Below are 14,701 nucleotides of genomic sequence, written 5' to 3' on the forward strand. Positions count from 1 at the left end.
GGGATGCAATGGCGGAGAGAAGGCACATTGCTAGGGCAGAAAGTGGGATATCTGGAGGCTTCCAGCAACAACAGATTCGTGTTTCTCACCGCATCTCGACAAGCACAATCCCTTTTCGAGATCAAAGAAACCGGAGACATCCTTCAACATGGCTACTCAAGCTGCGCCCAGCGGCAACAACAGCAATGCCACTTTCAGAGTACGTCCAGCTTCTTTGAAGCTCCAAATTGCCCCGCTGACCGCGCCCAGGATAAGGAGAAGCCGATGGCGGTGCGGTCTTCCAACATTGTCGCAGCCCGAGGTATGCACACAACTTCGATAAAGACAGCTGAGGTACGCTAATCGCTTCGCAGCCGTCGCAGATGCTGTCCGAACCTCACTCGGTCCCCGCGGCATGGACAAGATGATTCGCAGCGGGAAAGGCGAGACGATTATCACCAACGATGGCCACACGATGCTGAAGAGCATGTCGGTCATGCACCCCACAGCTAAGATGCTGGTCAACTTGGCAGGAGCGCAGGATATCGAAGCCGGCGATGGCACTACATCAGTTGTTGTCATCTGCGGCAGCTTGCTCGGCGCTGCTGAGCGTCTGCTCTCCAAGGGTATTCACCCTTCCGTCATCTCGGATGCCTTCCAGCGTGCAGCTGCCGCCGCCGTCGAAGTCCTCCACGATATGTCGCAGCCAATCTCGCTCAGCGACACTGCGTCCCTTCTCCAAGCCGCCAACACGTCCCTATCTTCGAAGATCGTTTCGCAGTACTCGAACCTCCTGGGCCCCATGGCCGTCAACTCCGTCACCAAGACCATCGACCTCAAGACCGCGGAGAACGTCGACCTAAGGAATATCCGCATCATCAAGAAAGTCGGTGGAACGATCGAGGACAGTGAGCTGGTGGAGGGCCTGGTTCTGACGCAGCCCGTGCTCAAGAACGCCAACGGGCCGGTGAGGATGGAGAAGGCAAAGATTGGCCTGATTCAATTCCAGCTCAGCCCCCCCAAGCCCGACATGGAGAACACAGTTCAGGTCAACGACTACCGCCAAATGGACAAGATTGTCAAGGAGGAGCGTCTTTACCTGCTGAACATGGCCAAGAAGATCAAGAAGGCTGGCTGCAACGTGCTGCTCATCCAGAAGTCCATTCTGCGTGACGCCGTCAACGATCTTTCCCTGCACTTCCTCGCCAAGCTAGGCATTCTCACAGTGAAGGAAATTGAGCGCGACGAGGTTGAGTTCATTTGCAAGTCTACTGGATGCAAGCCTATTGCCGATGTCGACTCTTTCACTGCCGACAAGCTGGGATCTGCTGACCTTGTCGAGGAGGTCCAGTCCAGCGGCAGCCGCATGATCAAGGTCATGGGAGCCAAGGCTACCGGCAAGACCGTGTCGGTGGTGGTTCGTGGCGCCAACAACTTGATCCTTGAGGAGGCTGAGCGCAGTCTCCACGATGCTCTTTGCGTCGTCCGTTGCTTGGTGAAGAAGAAGGCCCTCATTGCTGGTGGAGGTGCTCCCGAGATTGAGATTGCGGCGCAGCTCTCGAAGCAGGCTCGCAGTCTGACCGGAACTGAGGCGATCTGCTGGAAGGCTTTCGCGGATGCCATGGAGGTTATCCCTACCACACTGGCAGAGAACGCGGGATTGAACAGCATCAAGGTCGTCACCGACTTGAGACACCGTCACGAGATGGGAGAGAAGAATGCGGGAGTGAGCATCAAGTCGGGAGGTGTCAACACCAACATCTCCAAGGAGAACGTCTTGCAGCCCCTCCTGGTGAGCACAAGCGCCATTGAGCTCGCCGCAGAGACTGTGAAGATGATTCTGAGGATAGACGACATTGCGTTGACAAGATAGAGAGCATGACACTCCGCCAGGAACCTGTATGATAATACCAAAAGGGGCAACCGCGGACAATGAAGAAATGAAACAACACGTAATGCCTGTGATCACATGTGTATGAATTTGCTAACAGGGCTTTATGGTCTTCCGACTGCTTGTGAACTATAAGGGAAAGCACTACTACGAGGCTCCTGCCTTATGGTCACTGTGGAAGTGAGGCCTGGAATTGACCCGTTGCGACTTCCTTCCGCGCCACTCTTACACAGGACCATGGCATCTGCCCCAGTCCTGAATCAACTCTTGAAGACTTACAATTTCTACGGAAAGCCCACTTCAGCAAGCAGCACTGCATTTCGGAAACACAAGATGCCACCACGCGCCAAGAAGACCCAGCAGTCTGCTGACTACGACTCGGACATTGACGGGATCTTCCAGGCTCAACAGCGAATCCGTGAGGTAAGGTATTCTGCAACTAGGTGAATTGACCATCTTTCCGACGAAGGCTCACCCCGCGTGTAGTTGAAGAAGGAAAAGAACGACGAAATACAGAAAGTCGTGGGCGAGACAGAGGCGCAGCTCGAGAAGCTCCAGAAGCGAATCCACACAACGATTGATAAGAAACACAAGCAAAGGCACGATAAATCCCGAGGCTCTTGACGTCGGCCACTAACAGCTCAACACAGCGCAAAGAACCATGCCGCAGACGTTGCTAAGCTTGCGGAAAGTGTCGAGAGGAGAGCCGAGATTGAGCGAGACATAATCAGCTTGACGAAAGCCATGTCGTCCAAGATGCACGAGCTTGAGACCATGATGCTTGAAGCATATGACCACAGGGTCAAGTCTGCCCAGGAATGCATTGGTCATGATTGAATAGGGTGTGGCCAGACGGTGGTTGTTCAGAGTAAATCGTAGCGCTATTCTGCGCTAGCAACAGGGCGTCGTGAGAAATCCCAGCGTCTATTGCGCCGTCTCTTCTATCGTTTTGCCCGTTGAGTACACTTATAGTACAAATCGTACACAGCTCCGTTGACGAGCTCCGTTCATCGCCTTTGTTTGATGTTACACATTATATCCAAACCCGGCCATGCAGGACTTGTATTGTTCTACCAAGCCCTTGCAGTCGGCAGCAGGATCGTCGGCCTTAGAGAAAAGCATGCACTCGTCGCGCTTCGCCTTCTCATCCTTGCATACGCAGCAGGGCTGGAGGAAATGTCAGCTTACGACTCGATTGTTGCGAAAGGGCGCAGTGGGCTGACCTTGGGCTTGGACACAGCGTCGGCCGCGGCTGTGACTGAGGTGGGAGCACCTGGTTAGATTAGCTACTGCCCGTTGGATCCAACTGTGTCTTCGTACCTGATGTGGCGATTTTGCCTTCCATGGTGTTGGTGTTGACTATCGACTGTTGCGAGCCCATGTTGGAATCTGTTGATGCTGACAATTAATTAATTGGGTGTAAGTTAGATCATGGCGACATCGAAGAAAGATGACCCGGGCCTTATCGATAGCGCCGCCATGATTCATAAGCCAAGGCTAACCAATGAGCGCGCGTCGCAATCTCGAATGCGCCAGCTCTCCAAGTGGTTGTACGATGTGGGATAAGCGTGAATCCGTTTCAACTGCGACAATAAGGCCTATGGGCAATCGCATGTGATGCCGTCGTTATCAGATTGTCCGTACATTAGCAAGAAAATGGCACTCGACGCTATCTCCTCGGCTTAGAAGTCATGCCGGCCCTCAGCTCAAGTGACATTCGAGCAACGGCGAAGTTCTACGAAGACTTGCAGTTTACCATCGGTGGGATACATTCAGTGTCGGATGAGATTGAGCCTACTTGGCTCTTCCATCTTCGCCGGCGACAAGGCAGCCGCCAACATCTACTTCCTGGAGTGAGAGCATAATTACCATCGGGAGAATGTCATCGCCAACAGCCGCCTGTGAGTCAACGCTGCGACTTGCAAAGCCACAAGTCGTCACTAGCCACACCCTGCGGCGGAACTTTCGCCTCCCCCACACCCAAACCAAGGCCACGACCAGCCGCGTGGCGAACCACGTACGCGACTCTCACATTCTAGCCAACACCAGCTTGTTCCACCCCTTCTTCCCCCATCTAATCACTTCCATCCAGGAGAGGCGATATTGCGAATCACCATACTGCCTAGCTGACTGTTGCGTGTCCCTGGCACTGCCTAGCTGGCTCATTCTTGTATATAGTCTTAGGTCTAGCTACTCGTGATACAGCCGTCTCTTTGACATCACTTACCAACCAATTCAATCTCCAAACATTACCATGTCTTCTCAAGCAAACAACAACAACGACAATGCCAACAACGGCATTCGGCCTCCTCGCCCGGAGGACTTCTTCGCCTCCTTCTTCCCGGGTCTGAACCCGCCCACCGGCAGCGGTGTTGATCATCGCGGCAACGACTTCTTTACCCACTTGGCCGGTGCCTTTCACCCTCCTCCTCCTCCGCCGCATGCTGGCCCCTGGGGCGGTCCTACTTTCAGCGGTGACTTTGATGACTGGAACCCTTGGTTGCACCACGGGCCCCCAAGGCATCCTCGTCGTGGGGGCGGCCCTCATCGCCATCGTCAGGGCCACGGCCATGGCCCTGGACCCCGAGGCCATCACGCCAGGGACGAGCAGCAGCAGCCTCGTGATGCGGCCCCTGCCAACGAAGACGTACCCGATCCCGCAGAAGTGACGCCCGACGAGGACTCACCCTCTTCCTCCCCAGGTGGAGCTCGCCAGTGCCCGCGCCGTGAGCAACAATTCAACCCCTGGGCGAATGCTGCGCAGAGGGTGAGCGAGGCTTTGAAGAACCACCTTCAGAACTACAACAATGCTGCCTCCTCCTATACCACGAACAACGGTCCCAAGAATGCCGACAATGATGTCGACTGCTTCACTCCCCCCATGGACCTTTTCGACGCCGTCACGACTTATACCCTGCACATTTCCCTACCCGGTGCAAAGAAGGAAGATGTCGGTATCTCCTTCGACCCCGAGACCGCCAAGCTGTCCATCTCCGGAGTCATCCACCGCCCCGGCGACGAAGAGTTCCAGAAGACGCTTGTAGGCAAGGGCGAGCGTACCGTGGGCATGTTCAAGCGCGAGGTTGAGCTGAAGGATGAGGTGGACGCGGCGGGTATCACCGCCAAGATGGAGGACGGCATCTTGATTGTGACCGTGCCGAAGGTCGAGAAGGGGTGGACTGAGATCCACAAGATCGAAATCGAGTAAGAAGAGATACTCTAGACACTGGTGGACAAGGTGATTAGCGATGTTGCTTGGGTTCTTACTGGAATTTGCAAGATTAGCGTTAGATAATCAGGTTCTGAAATATGCACTTAATCAACAATGAAAGATATGGTAATAATCTTGCCGTGCCAGTCTCGTGGACTTGGAGTGGTGGTAGTGACATGTCGAGCAGCCAGACCAATGTTTAGTAGTGTTTGATAAAGCCTTTCCACGATAATGACTTAGCCACCCACTATTATCTCACAAGGGGACAAGACATCGACGGTCGCAACGTTTTGTCGATCTAGCTCAGGATATCACTAGTCTTTGTAATACAATCAATTTACACGTACATGGTATTATGTGTGCTGTCGAGATTCCAGCGCCCCTCCCACCAGAGTGTCTGTCGTTTGCCTTGTACGCCTCAGGTGCCGTGGGAACGCCTCCAACGTACATGATGAAAAAATATGTCAAATTACAAAATCGCCCTCGATGCCAAAACGCCATGCTGCAAGGCAGATTTACAATATCTTCCACAAGGCTTCCGCGAAAATCAAATGCTGGTAGAGGTCACAATCAACGGCTGCGTTGCACGCTAGCTCGGTGCAGCCAGCAAATGTACACTTAGTGCCTCCATACGGGTTTGTTGTCTTTGGGTGGAGCTTCTTTTCGTCGCATCGCTAAACGAGAAGCTGTCAAGGCCTGGGGGCTGGCTCGCCCGGTACTGCTTTCTCGGCGAGCCGTATTCGTAGGTTTCGCTTGCGGCAGTAGGCTGGTCCTACGCGATGTCGATGCCAGCGAGCTCGCTGGCCGGCTGGGATGGGCCTCCTCCATGGAAGAAAGAGCTCTCGGCGGTTGAAATGAAGCCCTGCGGTTCGAAGAGGTCGATGAACCGGCCGAATCGACCGAGGCGTTTGATCCTTGTACCGCCAAGCGTGGTTGCTGCATTGGCTGGTGTTGCTTGGGGGTTGTCAGGCGTTCGCGGAAAGAAAGTCGAGAGTGCCCAGTTCTAGTGGGAGTTTCATCGACCTTTGGTGATTCCGACGTTGCCCTGCTGAGCGGGCTACGGTACATAGGTAGTTTGGATGTGCTCGTTGACCCAGGTGTAAATGACGACACAGAGCGCTGCGCGTGAGGTGAGTTCTTTGCGTAGGGGCTTGGTGTCGTCAGGCTCAGCGGTTTGAAATGATGCCCAGTGTCAATGGACGAGGTGTTGGTTGACGTGTTCCACCTCGGCCGATAGCCTAGAGTCGAGCTTGGACGCTGAATCTGGCTCGCTGGCCTAGGGGTGGTAGACGATGAACTAGAGACTGTGGCCAGACGCGAGGCGCCACCTCTTTTGGCAGCGTACGCGGGAGCTGGCAGAGATGACTGTCTTCGATATGCGACTCCATCATTGCGAGTGTTCCCCGATCGGCCCTGGGAATGAGGTGCATACGGTTCGACACCCAGGCTGGTCATGATTTCGGACGACGGCGGCGAACTGCCAGGAGTGGCCTGGCTGCTTCCCAGTGGGGACCTGTCGCTCGAAAGCATGGTTGAGACCGAATCGCGAAGCTGCTGGCTCTTTCGCTCAGCGTGGAGCTCCTCGCAAGCAGCATCCATTTCGCGTGTCTGTTCTTTGAGTGACGACCACCGTGCCTCCAAATCAAGGTGCAGACGCAGGATCTCACCATTGACTGTAATGCGATCCTTGACGCCCTTATCAATGATTGACAAAACTCGCTCAATGGCAGGGCCATAGTGTGTCTTTTTGGCCTCATAGCTCTCCAACTTCTTGATCAGCGCCGGACTGGTCATCTGAGGCTCAGCATCCATAGCCTCGCGTAGCTTGGCCAGGGATCTTTCGACTGATTCATGCATCTTCTGAGCCTGTCTTCCCGCCCCGCGGAACACAATGACCCAGCGGTCCTCACCAAGCTCTTTGCGTAGCGATTCGGCATCCTTCTCGAGTTTCTTGTAGCTCGCGTCCAGCCCTGTTCTTCGCATCTCTAGCTCCTCGCACGCAGTCGGGAATGCATGCTCGGCTCGAGTCTGGAATACCGAGAGTCTCATGGGCAGGAAATCAAGCGAAGCTCTCAAAGGCTGCATGCGAGCAAACAACGCCAGAAGACTTGAATCATCCTGCGACAGTGTAGGCGCGCCCGGAGTGTTCGGAGCGCCGGGCGAGCCTGGACTCATCGAGAAAAGAGGAATGCTCAGGCGGTTGTTCGCTTTGCTCTTGGTGATTTGCGGCGGAGTATCCTCGATGATTGTCTCAAGATCACCAATGTCCACGCCGTCGCCTGCCGCTGCCGCTGCGATGCTTTTGTGTCTCCTTTCCTCCATCTCGAAGACTAGGCGGGCCAGTTCGTCCATCTCGCTTTGAATGTCGCCCAAAACGTTGTTCCAGAGCTCTTCCCATTCCATAGCGATTTCCACCTGGCCCCGAACATTATGGAGTGTTGACCGAATGCTGCTCCATTCTCCTACAATGGCTTCCATTTGACTCACAGCGCGTCTCAAATCTTCAGCGGGCACTTCCTGGATATCTTTTCGAGACTGAAGCCTCTCAATGGCGCCGACATAGACGTTGATCAAATCTTCGAACCGAACGATCGCGTTCTCAACCTCAGTCAATCCTTCCCTGCCTCCAGCTGCCGACCATTCCACATCGTCATCGCTGTCCAAGCCAGAAATGACCTCGGATGCCTTTGAGATCCAACTCCGAATCTGGTCGGCGGCGTTGATCAGGGCCTTGGCAGCAACTGTCGCTGTCGGAATCGCCGACACCTTCTCGGATAAAGAGCCAGCATCTGGTAATTGTAGAGAGGTTAATTGTGCAAGTTGGTTGGCGAAAGAGGCACGCGAAAGTGTATATATCGATCCCGGACGGTTGTGGCCAGGTGTGAAGTAGGACCCTAGCCCAGGTGTGAAGTCGTTTGAAGCTGAAGTTGATGGCGGTGTCACTGGCGGTAGAGTTTCTTTCGGGGGCGGTGTTGGAGGTTTATCGGGTTCCTCTCGCGCTACTGGAGGTGGTTGCGTGTCCCGCTCGATGTGCTCTCGACGAACTTCGGGTATCGACTTTGTGCCATTGCCGTTGGCATGGTCAGGCAAACGGTACTTTTGCGTGTCCATGGCCAAGGGCTCCGGCAGCTCAATGTCGGGAAGCTGGGGCTGTGACTGTTCAAGTTGACACGAGGCCCCACCGTCGACAAGCGAGTCTGAAGTATTCTCTTCGAGGTCGGGTTTTCGAGAAAAGATGGTTAACGCACCAGCGCCCTTCCAAGGGCGGCCGCGCCTGACGACCACGGATTTGGTAGAACCTTGTTGCAGTTTCTCGTCGAGTTCGCGGAGCTGATCCTCGTTGAGGCGACCGATGCTATCGAGAGGGGCTGTTGTCGTTGTCGTCGAGGGCTTTTCTCCGGTGCCGAATCCAAGTGCTTTAAGCCGCGCCGCCAGGCCTGGGGATGGTTTTCGGATTGCCGATCGTGAGGTGGATGGGGTTGCGGCAAGTGTTACATTCGGCGTTGACCACAAACTGTCGTGTCGCGTCGTTGAATGCGAAGAGGACGAGCGCGAGGCAGGGCGACGGGACGTATTATTGTGGAGGGTTGGGAGCGAGGAGGAAGCAGTGACTCCAAGGTCAGAAGCGGAGGAATTGAAAGGCAGGTGAGATAAATCGCTAGACACGTCGCTAAAGGTTAGGAGTGTTGCTGCATTATGATCCTGCCGGTGCTTGCTGGCTGCTGCGTCTGTATCTGCATGCGCCGTGGGGTGAAGCTGGGGTTGGGATTGGACGCAGACCTGTCGCTGCTCGCTGACGTCCGTCCGCTGGAGCTCCGTTGGAGCAGCGTTGGCCAACGGATCGGTGTCGCTTGTCAAGCCAGATTCACCACTGTTCTCGTTTCCAATCAACGCATTATCGTAAACACGAGGCTCTTGGAGTGCTTCGTCCAGATCCGAGATACCGGTTTCGCTGTTGGTCATTGAACTGACGAAGCCCAGCCTAGGGTGCTTAGCCCCTGACTAGTACGGAGGGCGAAGGCCAGAAATTGCCAGGCAAGAACGGGGCTGGCAAGGACCACTCAAGCTGAGACACGACACACTCGCCGTGCCCCTCTAGTTCCGTCGACTTTTGGTGATAGTTGGCGCAATGCCCAAAAAAGCCCAAAAAATCGGAAGACGGAGCGGCTGGCTTGCCTTCAACGAAAGCTGTGCGTTGTGTAATCGTGCCTCCTGAGTAGGTGCGAGAGAGTCGATACGTAGTCCTAGTCTTGGTCAGGTTGTTGCGGCACTGACAGTACTGTAACAAGATGGAGAGATCTGTGAATGCTGCGCTATGAGAAGTAAATGCGCTGTCTGAACCGACAGACTTGGGGAATCTAAATGATAGATCGCAATGGGAGCGCGCGTTGGCTTTGTCGGAGATTCTGAGATATAGTGGCGGCAAATGTCGTTCGCGCAGTTTGCGCAAGCACTCCTTGGGTGATGTATGTGAGGGTACAATGGTTTCCAGGTGGTCACCCAAGAGTGAGAAGTTAGGAGAAAGTTGTGGAAAGGAGAGAAAAAATGTAGAGATGTAAAGGCGGCCGAAGCTGATGGTTGAGGAAGGTTGTATGCTGTTTGAGGGAACAAACGGGAAGGTGCAATAGCAGCACCAAACAACCTGGGAAACGAGCGGATTTAGGTGACAATGAAAAGAATGATGAGAGATCTGGAAGGAGGGCAAGTTGGACGACAGGCGAGGGTATGTAGCGCCGGAGGCAAGGGAAACGAAAGTCGCTCGATAATTACATGCGAATCGAAAAGAGAGTCTCAAAGGCTGTCTCAGTGACGAACGAAGCTTGAAAGCTGGGAGGTTCGCGATGATCATTTTAGCTGCCGCAGCTCTTTCGGGACTAGCGCCGAAGCTACCAGGACCAGTTCCAGTCAGGGACTCGGGCAGCTTCATCTCCATGTCATCTTAATATTGCAAATTTCGAATGACAGGGAATCCTGGGTTGCACTACGCGGCTATTTCCTGTCATCCCCATAGCAGACCATGCTCCTAGCCATCTAATTACTACTTGGACTGGCGGGAGGACCGTGGTTCCGAGCTCAACAGACATCGCGTCTACTAACTATTATAGGTCTTAGAAACCTGCACCATCCTGCATGATGCGCTCCAATCCTCGCATCGTCGAAGTGCATATTCTCATACTGTGGTCTAGAGCCAGGCCGGGCACAACATTTATCTGAACACATCTGTCCCGGCCCCAGCTTGTGTAAAACTTTCGACGAACGCCCACGCATTGCGCGCCCAATTGGTATCCCGTCTGTGACATGCTCCTGCGATCATGGATGATCACATATTTCATTACTTCCTCGACGAGTGTCGAGCTGTGAGTGAAGCGACAAGCTATGTGGAGATCTTGAATTATTCGGTATGTGGGCGGCCTGCCGAAGTCTACGAAAGAGCACGGTGCTGACACGGATCACCAGGACCCGAAATGGAACACTTGCGAGCAGCATGCATTGACACTCGATGAATTTGAGAACTTCTTGCATCGGAGGGTTCGTCAGCATTGGAGACCTGTCAATGGCCAGCTACTGATGCGATACAGGGGGCCTTCGCGCCTCCCGAAGGGTTGCCACCTGGTGTGAGACTGCTCAATGCCTTGAGGCTGGTGTAAGTAAAGCTCCATGCCCTCTCGATCTGGCGATGCGACAGTAGCTCACCTCAGCGATCAAGAGTACAAGTCAATGCCAAGCATCCAGACACCTTCGCACCCAAGGTTTTATCCCTCCCCAAGGAAACCTACTCAAACATGGTCAATGCCATGAGGCTGCCGCAAAAGGGCATTGAGACAAGTGCTGTTGTCGGACCATTCTTCTGGAGCTCGCTAGATCATGACGATGACGACCCCCATCTTCGTAGGCCAATGCCCCTTTTGTCATTGGTGTTTCTTCACTGACACCATATCACAGACGTTGTTCACCGCAAGTCTGATGTGCGAAAGAAGGGAAAGACGCGCGGATGGGAGCTTCTCCTCTCGCACTCGTTCAAGACATCCGTGACCAGCGGGTTCATGAAAGGCACACCAACATCGGACGTGCCCCTCGCGCTACGACACATCACCTCAACTCCCTCCGAGACGGGCCACCCTCTTCTCCTTTCCCTCTTCTTTCTATCTCACGACCTGAACCCTGCCAACGACCAGAAGCAACGCGATGCAAGAGACTGGCTGAGGAGGCTAGAGAATGCGGTGAGCATGAGGGACGAGGTCGACGCCAGCGAGACTTACTTCAAGGATGATGGCTTTGTGGAGATTGACGGCCTGAGCAGGGACTTGGTAGAATGCCACGGACATGTCATGTGGAAAAGACCACAGGCTTACGCAGCGCTATGTGGAGAGATCAAGAAGGCGCTGGGACTGTTCGAAACGGAATACAGAAGAAACCTTGGCGATGGTCAAGGAAAGCAAATCCTAAAGACGCACCGGCAGTTCCTGTCAAGGGTCGATTTCTACCTGGCGAAACTCAAGGGGCTGGAGAACTACATCTGGACAACTCTTGAGAGGCTCAAGGTTCAACGAGAAGGGGTAAGCACGCAAGTCGTTTTGGCCATAGGCAAACTGACAGAGACAGCTGTACAATATCCTTTCTCAGCGAGAGGCGAGACTCAACCTCGAGATCGCTGGTGAGCAGAGGAGGATTGCTCACGCGAGCAAGCGGGACAGTACGGCCATGAAGACACTCTCGCTACTTGGCGCCCTCTTCCTGCCAGGGTCCTATCTTGCCTCGGTCTTCGGCATGTCCTTTTTCAATTTCGAAGCTGGTAAGTCCAACACGGGTATGAGTTCTGTGTGGACCACCTCAACTAACATGATCGCGCGAAAGATGCCACTCCCGTCTCGGTTGACTTGTGGATCTATTTCGCTGTCACGGTACCAATTACGGCTTTCATAGTTGTTGCATGGATCTGGTTCGATAGAAGGCGAGAGGCACAGCACAAGAAGGATGATGCAGACTTGGAGCGGAATATCGACCAGATGGAGAAGGACATTATGCGTAATCTACGCAAGAGGACCATGAGCAAAGCGCATACTTGGAATACAGTCACCTCGCCGCCAAAGGCAGGATGAGCGTCAAATACACACATGCTCGTAGAACAAATATACAATGGAATACAAAAAGGCTGTTTGTGTGTCAAGTTCTCCGCAACTCCGGGCCCGTCCATGCAGGGTTGTAGAGGGCCTCCCGCTATTACATGTTGTCCAAAAACAAATACAAGGGAGCAAGTCTTACAGTCTGATTCCGCTATCACCGCCGAACCATCGCCGGATGTCTGAGTTGTTGCGCTCGCCGCCACCTGGTCGCTCTTGTGGCTGTGGGCCACTCTCAGCGTCATCATTACCTCCCATCCACTTGGGTTTCTTGAAATCTTGCATCCACCGGGGGGTGTCGATGGTGTCAATAGTGTTCTTCATGCGATGTCCAATGATTGCAAAGATATTGTCATCTTCCGGTTCTTCGAGACGTGATGTCCTTGAGGATTGGCCCGCGCGCCCGTTGTTGCTATTGCTCGCCAGTGCAGGACGGACTGGCGAGCGAGCCGGCGAGGTGCCTTGTCTTCGCGCCGAAGGGATGGAGAGAACGGGTGCAGAATGACTGGGGTTGCCGGTGGCACTGGCTAGGCGGGTGAAAGCATCCTGCCGACGCCCAGTTGTGTTGCCGCGTAGCTCACGTTCAATGAGGTCCCGACCCTCACGCCATGTTCCCGTACCAAAGGCTGAAAGATTCTCCTCCTCATCTTCGACGACATCGAGCCCAACAAAAATGCGCTTGATTTTTCCGTATACGCCAAACAAAGTGGCAACGACGGGAAGCAAGACGAAAACAGGCAACAGATCGTCGAACCAGCGACCCAATGGCGTCAAGTCGATGGACTCACCAAAGAACTTGTAGAACACTGTTTTTGTGTACACTCTGCGGACCAAAAAGGTCATAAAGTTGTAGGAGATGGGTACTGTAAGCTTCGCAACTTGCAGAGCGTACCAGAAGGCTGACTCGTAGGCCGTGTTGCGCTTCACAAGGGCGCGCCCACGCCAGGTCTTGACCTCGGTCATGGTGATGAGCGCAGCAGCGCACATGTAGCAGATCCAGAACGAGGCGATGCATTGCCCGGCAAAGCCAACCTCGGCTTTGTCCTTGCTCCAATGGTGGATGACGGTAAACCGAATAACGGAAAGCCTTGGGAATGCCACCTTGATGACTTCTGACCAGACGATGCACGCCGACGATGCTGCGAGGAAGAGGCCCAGCAGCACATGAGCGTAGGGCAGCACTTGAAAATGCAACATGTGTCGGGTATACGGTGTCAGGATCCTGGTCCTCTCCCACAGGCCCGCGTGAGGGTCGGCGTCGCCGAAATCCAGCTTCTTCGAGGCTGCAGAATCGATGATAGCCTGTGTCTCTGCGGCTTCTTGGATCATGTGGTTCCACTGGCTGACGTATCGCGAGCGGGTATGTCGGGCACGCATGAGGTTTCGGGTCAGGTCCGCAAGGTACTTTTCGGTGATCACGGTCGGGATGATTCGGTTTGACGTGGGATCGATTGTCGTCGGTGGCGCATGGTGCTCGCCCACGTCGGCCATCTCCTGCAATTCCTCGATCCAGTCCCTGAAGTCGGCAGCGCTGCCCACCTTGCGCCTGCTTAGCTCCGACACTTGATACTCCAGCTCTTCCAGATTGACCAAGGAATCCTGCATACGCTCGTACAATCGTGGTGCCTTGGTTTGTAGACGGCGAAGTCGACCAGTAATGCTGGCGTTGCGAATCAGGCGGCGGGGTATTGACACGAGTCCATGACCCATGAGGTAGATGGCGAGAACCAGGCCGTAGACATAGCCCAATGCCATGACCAGGCCCTTGAGCGAGGCGAAGTTGAAACCATACGAGATGACCACGTAGATGAGGCCGAGCAGACTGGCCAACAGGACCATACCCATGAACTGTGCGTTCGATCGTAAGGAGTATGCCAGCTTGGCGCTTGGTTCACGGTAGCCCGAGTCGGAGTATTCGGCAAGGATGGGGAGAAGAAACCTAGGCCCGTAAGCTGGAGCAGAGAAGACTGGAAGCAGACAATCTTACCATGTCAGGACAAATGTCAGCCAGTACGTGATGCGCCAGGAGACGAGAATGGCTCGCTCGGGAAGCCACATGCCGCGGGAAGCATCATCGTCCGTGATTGCGCTCGATGCCAGGTCGATCGGGACGAGAACTACTACCACTGATGGTAACCATAGTGCAAAGAATATGGGCACGAGGTAGAAGGCAGGGGTCGATCGAAGTGGGAGATAGTGTCGCAAGATGCCAAGGACGACGAGCGATATGACGAGGAGAGCGCAAAGCGCAAATATCGTAGAGCCTATCGGCGAGCTCTTGCTTGTAATTTCCAACATGATAGTGGTACTGATGTCCACGCCATGCGCGCAGGTGTGAAGAAGTTTGATTGATGTAGAAGAAGGATTCGAGGAACCGCATTCTTGTTCTGGCCAGCCAGGGGAATCCTGCACGCGCACTTGCTCAGAAGTCCGACGGCGTTGACGGGAGGATCCACTTTACATCACTCAGGCTCATCCTGCACGGCACTGCACTGCATC

The 14,701-nt window shown here is 54.3% G+C and overlaps 7 protein-coding genes across 7 annotated transcripts; 4 read left to right on the forward strand and 3 right to left on the reverse strand.

The window, feature by feature from the left end:
• Positions 1–148: 148 nt before the first annotated feature.
• On the forward strand, positions 149–1,852 carry F5Z01DRAFT_679314 (chaperonin Cpn60/TCP-1 family; the record flags this gene model as incomplete). Its single annotated transcript, XM_046265508.1, has 3 exons — positions 149–199; positions 250–301; positions 354–1,852. The coding sequence occupies 3 exons, from the start codon at positions 149–151 to the stop codon at positions 1,850–1,852; spliced, it is 1,602 nt and encodes a 533-aa protein (XP_046121919.1).
• A 92-nt stretch (positions 1,853–1,944) lies between these two features.
• On the forward strand, positions 1,945–2,800 carry F5Z01DRAFT_312724 (uncharacterized protein). The gene is made up of 3 exons (XM_046258962.1): positions 1,945–2,293; positions 2,357–2,469; positions 2,521–2,800. Exons 1-3 carry the CDS (start codon positions 2,036–2,038, stop codon positions 2,705–2,707), a joined length of 558 nt encoding a protein of 185 aa, XP_046121920.1. The 5' UTR covers positions 1,945–2,035; the 3' UTR covers positions 2,708–2,800.
• On the reverse strand, positions 2,607–3,687 carry F5Z01DRAFT_313944 (COX17 protein). Its single transcript, XM_046258968.1, has 3 exons — positions 3,191–3,687; positions 3,094–3,143; positions 2,607–3,037 (listed from the first exon to the last, which is right to left on the reverse strand). The coding sequence occupies exons 1-3, from the start codon at positions 3,249–3,251 to the stop codon at positions 2,897–2,899; spliced, it is 252 nt and encodes an 83-aa protein (XP_046121921.1). The 5' UTR covers positions 3,252–3,687; the 3' UTR covers positions 2,607–2,896.
• A 359-nt stretch (positions 3,688–4,046) lies between these two features.
• F5Z01DRAFT_644863 (HSP20-like chaperone) lies at positions 4,047–5,399 on the forward strand. Its single transcript, XM_046262801.1, has one exon. The coding sequence runs from the start codon at positions 4,125–4,127 to the stop codon at positions 5,076–5,078; it is 954 nt and encodes a 317-aa protein (XP_046121922.1). The 5' UTR covers positions 4,047–4,124; the 3' UTR covers positions 5,079–5,399.
• A 300-nt stretch (positions 5,400–5,699) lies between these two features.
• F5Z01DRAFT_633004 (cortical protein KAR9-domain-containing protein) lies at positions 5,700–9,044 on the reverse strand (the record flags this gene model as incomplete). The annotated part of the gene is made up of 1 exon (XM_046261905.1): positions 5,700–9,044. One exon carries the CDS (start codon positions 9,042–9,044, stop codon positions 5,700–5,702), a length of 3,345 nt encoding a protein of 1,114 aa, XP_046121923.1.
• Positions 9,045–9,902: 858 nt separating this feature from the next.
• Positions 9,903–12,261, forward strand: F5Z01DRAFT_313568 (uncharacterized protein). Its single transcript, XM_046258966.1, has 7 exons — positions 9,903–10,480; positions 10,539–10,610; positions 10,661–10,725; positions 10,789–10,970; positions 11,025–11,638; positions 11,685–11,874; positions 11,937–12,261. The coding sequence occupies exons 1-7, from the start codon at positions 10,394–10,396 to the stop codon at positions 12,179–12,181; spliced, it is 1,455 nt and encodes a 484-aa protein (XP_046121924.1). The 5' UTR covers positions 9,903–10,393; the 3' UTR covers positions 12,182–12,261.
• Positions 11,852–14,631, reverse strand: F5Z01DRAFT_701360 (LMBR1-like membrane protein-domain-containing protein). The gene is made up of 2 exons (XM_046266410.1): positions 14,190–14,631; positions 11,852–14,141 (listed from the first exon to the last, which is right to left on the reverse strand). Exons 1-2 carry the CDS (start codon positions 14,498–14,500, stop codon positions 12,341–12,343), a joined length of 2,112 nt encoding a protein of 703 aa, XP_046121925.1. The 5' UTR covers positions 14,501–14,631; the 3' UTR covers positions 11,852–12,340.
• Between the last annotated feature and the right edge of the window lie 70 nt (positions 14,632–14,701).

The sequence above is a fragment of the Emericellopsis atlantica genome, assembly GCF_019669845.1.
Source record: "Emericellopsis atlantica unplaced genomic scaffold F5Z01scaffold_3, whole genome shotgun sequence".
In the NCBI taxonomy this organism is placed as follows: Eukaryota; Fungi; Ascomycota; class Sordariomycetes; order Hypocreales; family Bionectriaceae; genus Emericellopsis; species Emericellopsis atlantica.

Excerpts from the sequence above, each read along its gene's own strand:
- F5Z01DRAFT_312724 (XM_046258962.1), top strand. The coding sequence starts at position 2,036 with ATGGTCACTGTGGAAGTGAGGCCTGGAATTGACCCGTTGCGACTTCCT. Across the intron at positions 2,294-2,356 it reads CTCAACAGCGAATCCGTGAG|TTGAAGAAGGAAAAGAACGA; the intron begins GTAAGGTATTCT and ends CCCCGCGTGTAG. Across the intron at positions 2,470-2,520 it reads GATAAGAAACACAAGCAAAG|CGCAAAGAACCATGCCGCAG; the intron begins GCACGATAAATC and ends AGCTCAACACAG.
- F5Z01DRAFT_313944 (XM_046258968.1), bottom strand. The coding sequence starts at position 3,251 with ATGGGCTCGCAACAGTCGATAGTCAACACCAACACCATGGAAGGCAAA. Across the intron at positions 3,144-3,190 it reads AGGCAAAATCGCCACATCAG|GTGCTCCCACCTCAGTCACA; the intron begins GTACGAAGACAC and ends TAATCTAACCAG. Across the intron at positions 3,038-3,093 it reads ACGCTGTGTCCAAGCCCAAG|CCCTGCTGCGTATGCAAGGA; the intron begins GTCAGCCCACTG and ends CATTTCCTCCAG.
- F5Z01DRAFT_644863 (XM_046262801.1), top strand. The coding sequence starts at position 4,125 with ATGTCTTCTCAAGCAAACAACAACAACGACAATGCCAACAACGGCATT.
- F5Z01DRAFT_313568 (XM_046258966.1), top strand. The coding sequence starts at position 10,394 with ATGGATGATCACATATTTCATTACTTCCTCGACGAGTGTCGAGCTGTG. Across the intron at positions 10,726-10,788 it reads CTCAATGCCTTGAGGCTGGT|AGTACAAGTCAATGCCAAGC; the intron begins GTAAGTAAAGCT and ends TCAGCGATCAAG. Across the intron at positions 11,875-11,936 it reads CTTTTTCAATTTCGAAGCTG|ATGCCACTCCCGTCTCGGTT; the intron begins GTAAGTCCAACA and ends ATCGCGCGAAAG.
- F5Z01DRAFT_701360 (XM_046266410.1), bottom strand. The coding sequence starts at position 14,500 with ATGTTGGAAATTACAAGCAAGAGCTCGCCGATAGGCTCTACGATATTT. Across the intron at positions 14,142-14,189 it reads CTGACATTTGTCCTGACATG|GTTTCTTCTCCCCATCCTTG; the intron begins GTAAGATTGTCT and ends TTACGGGCCTAG.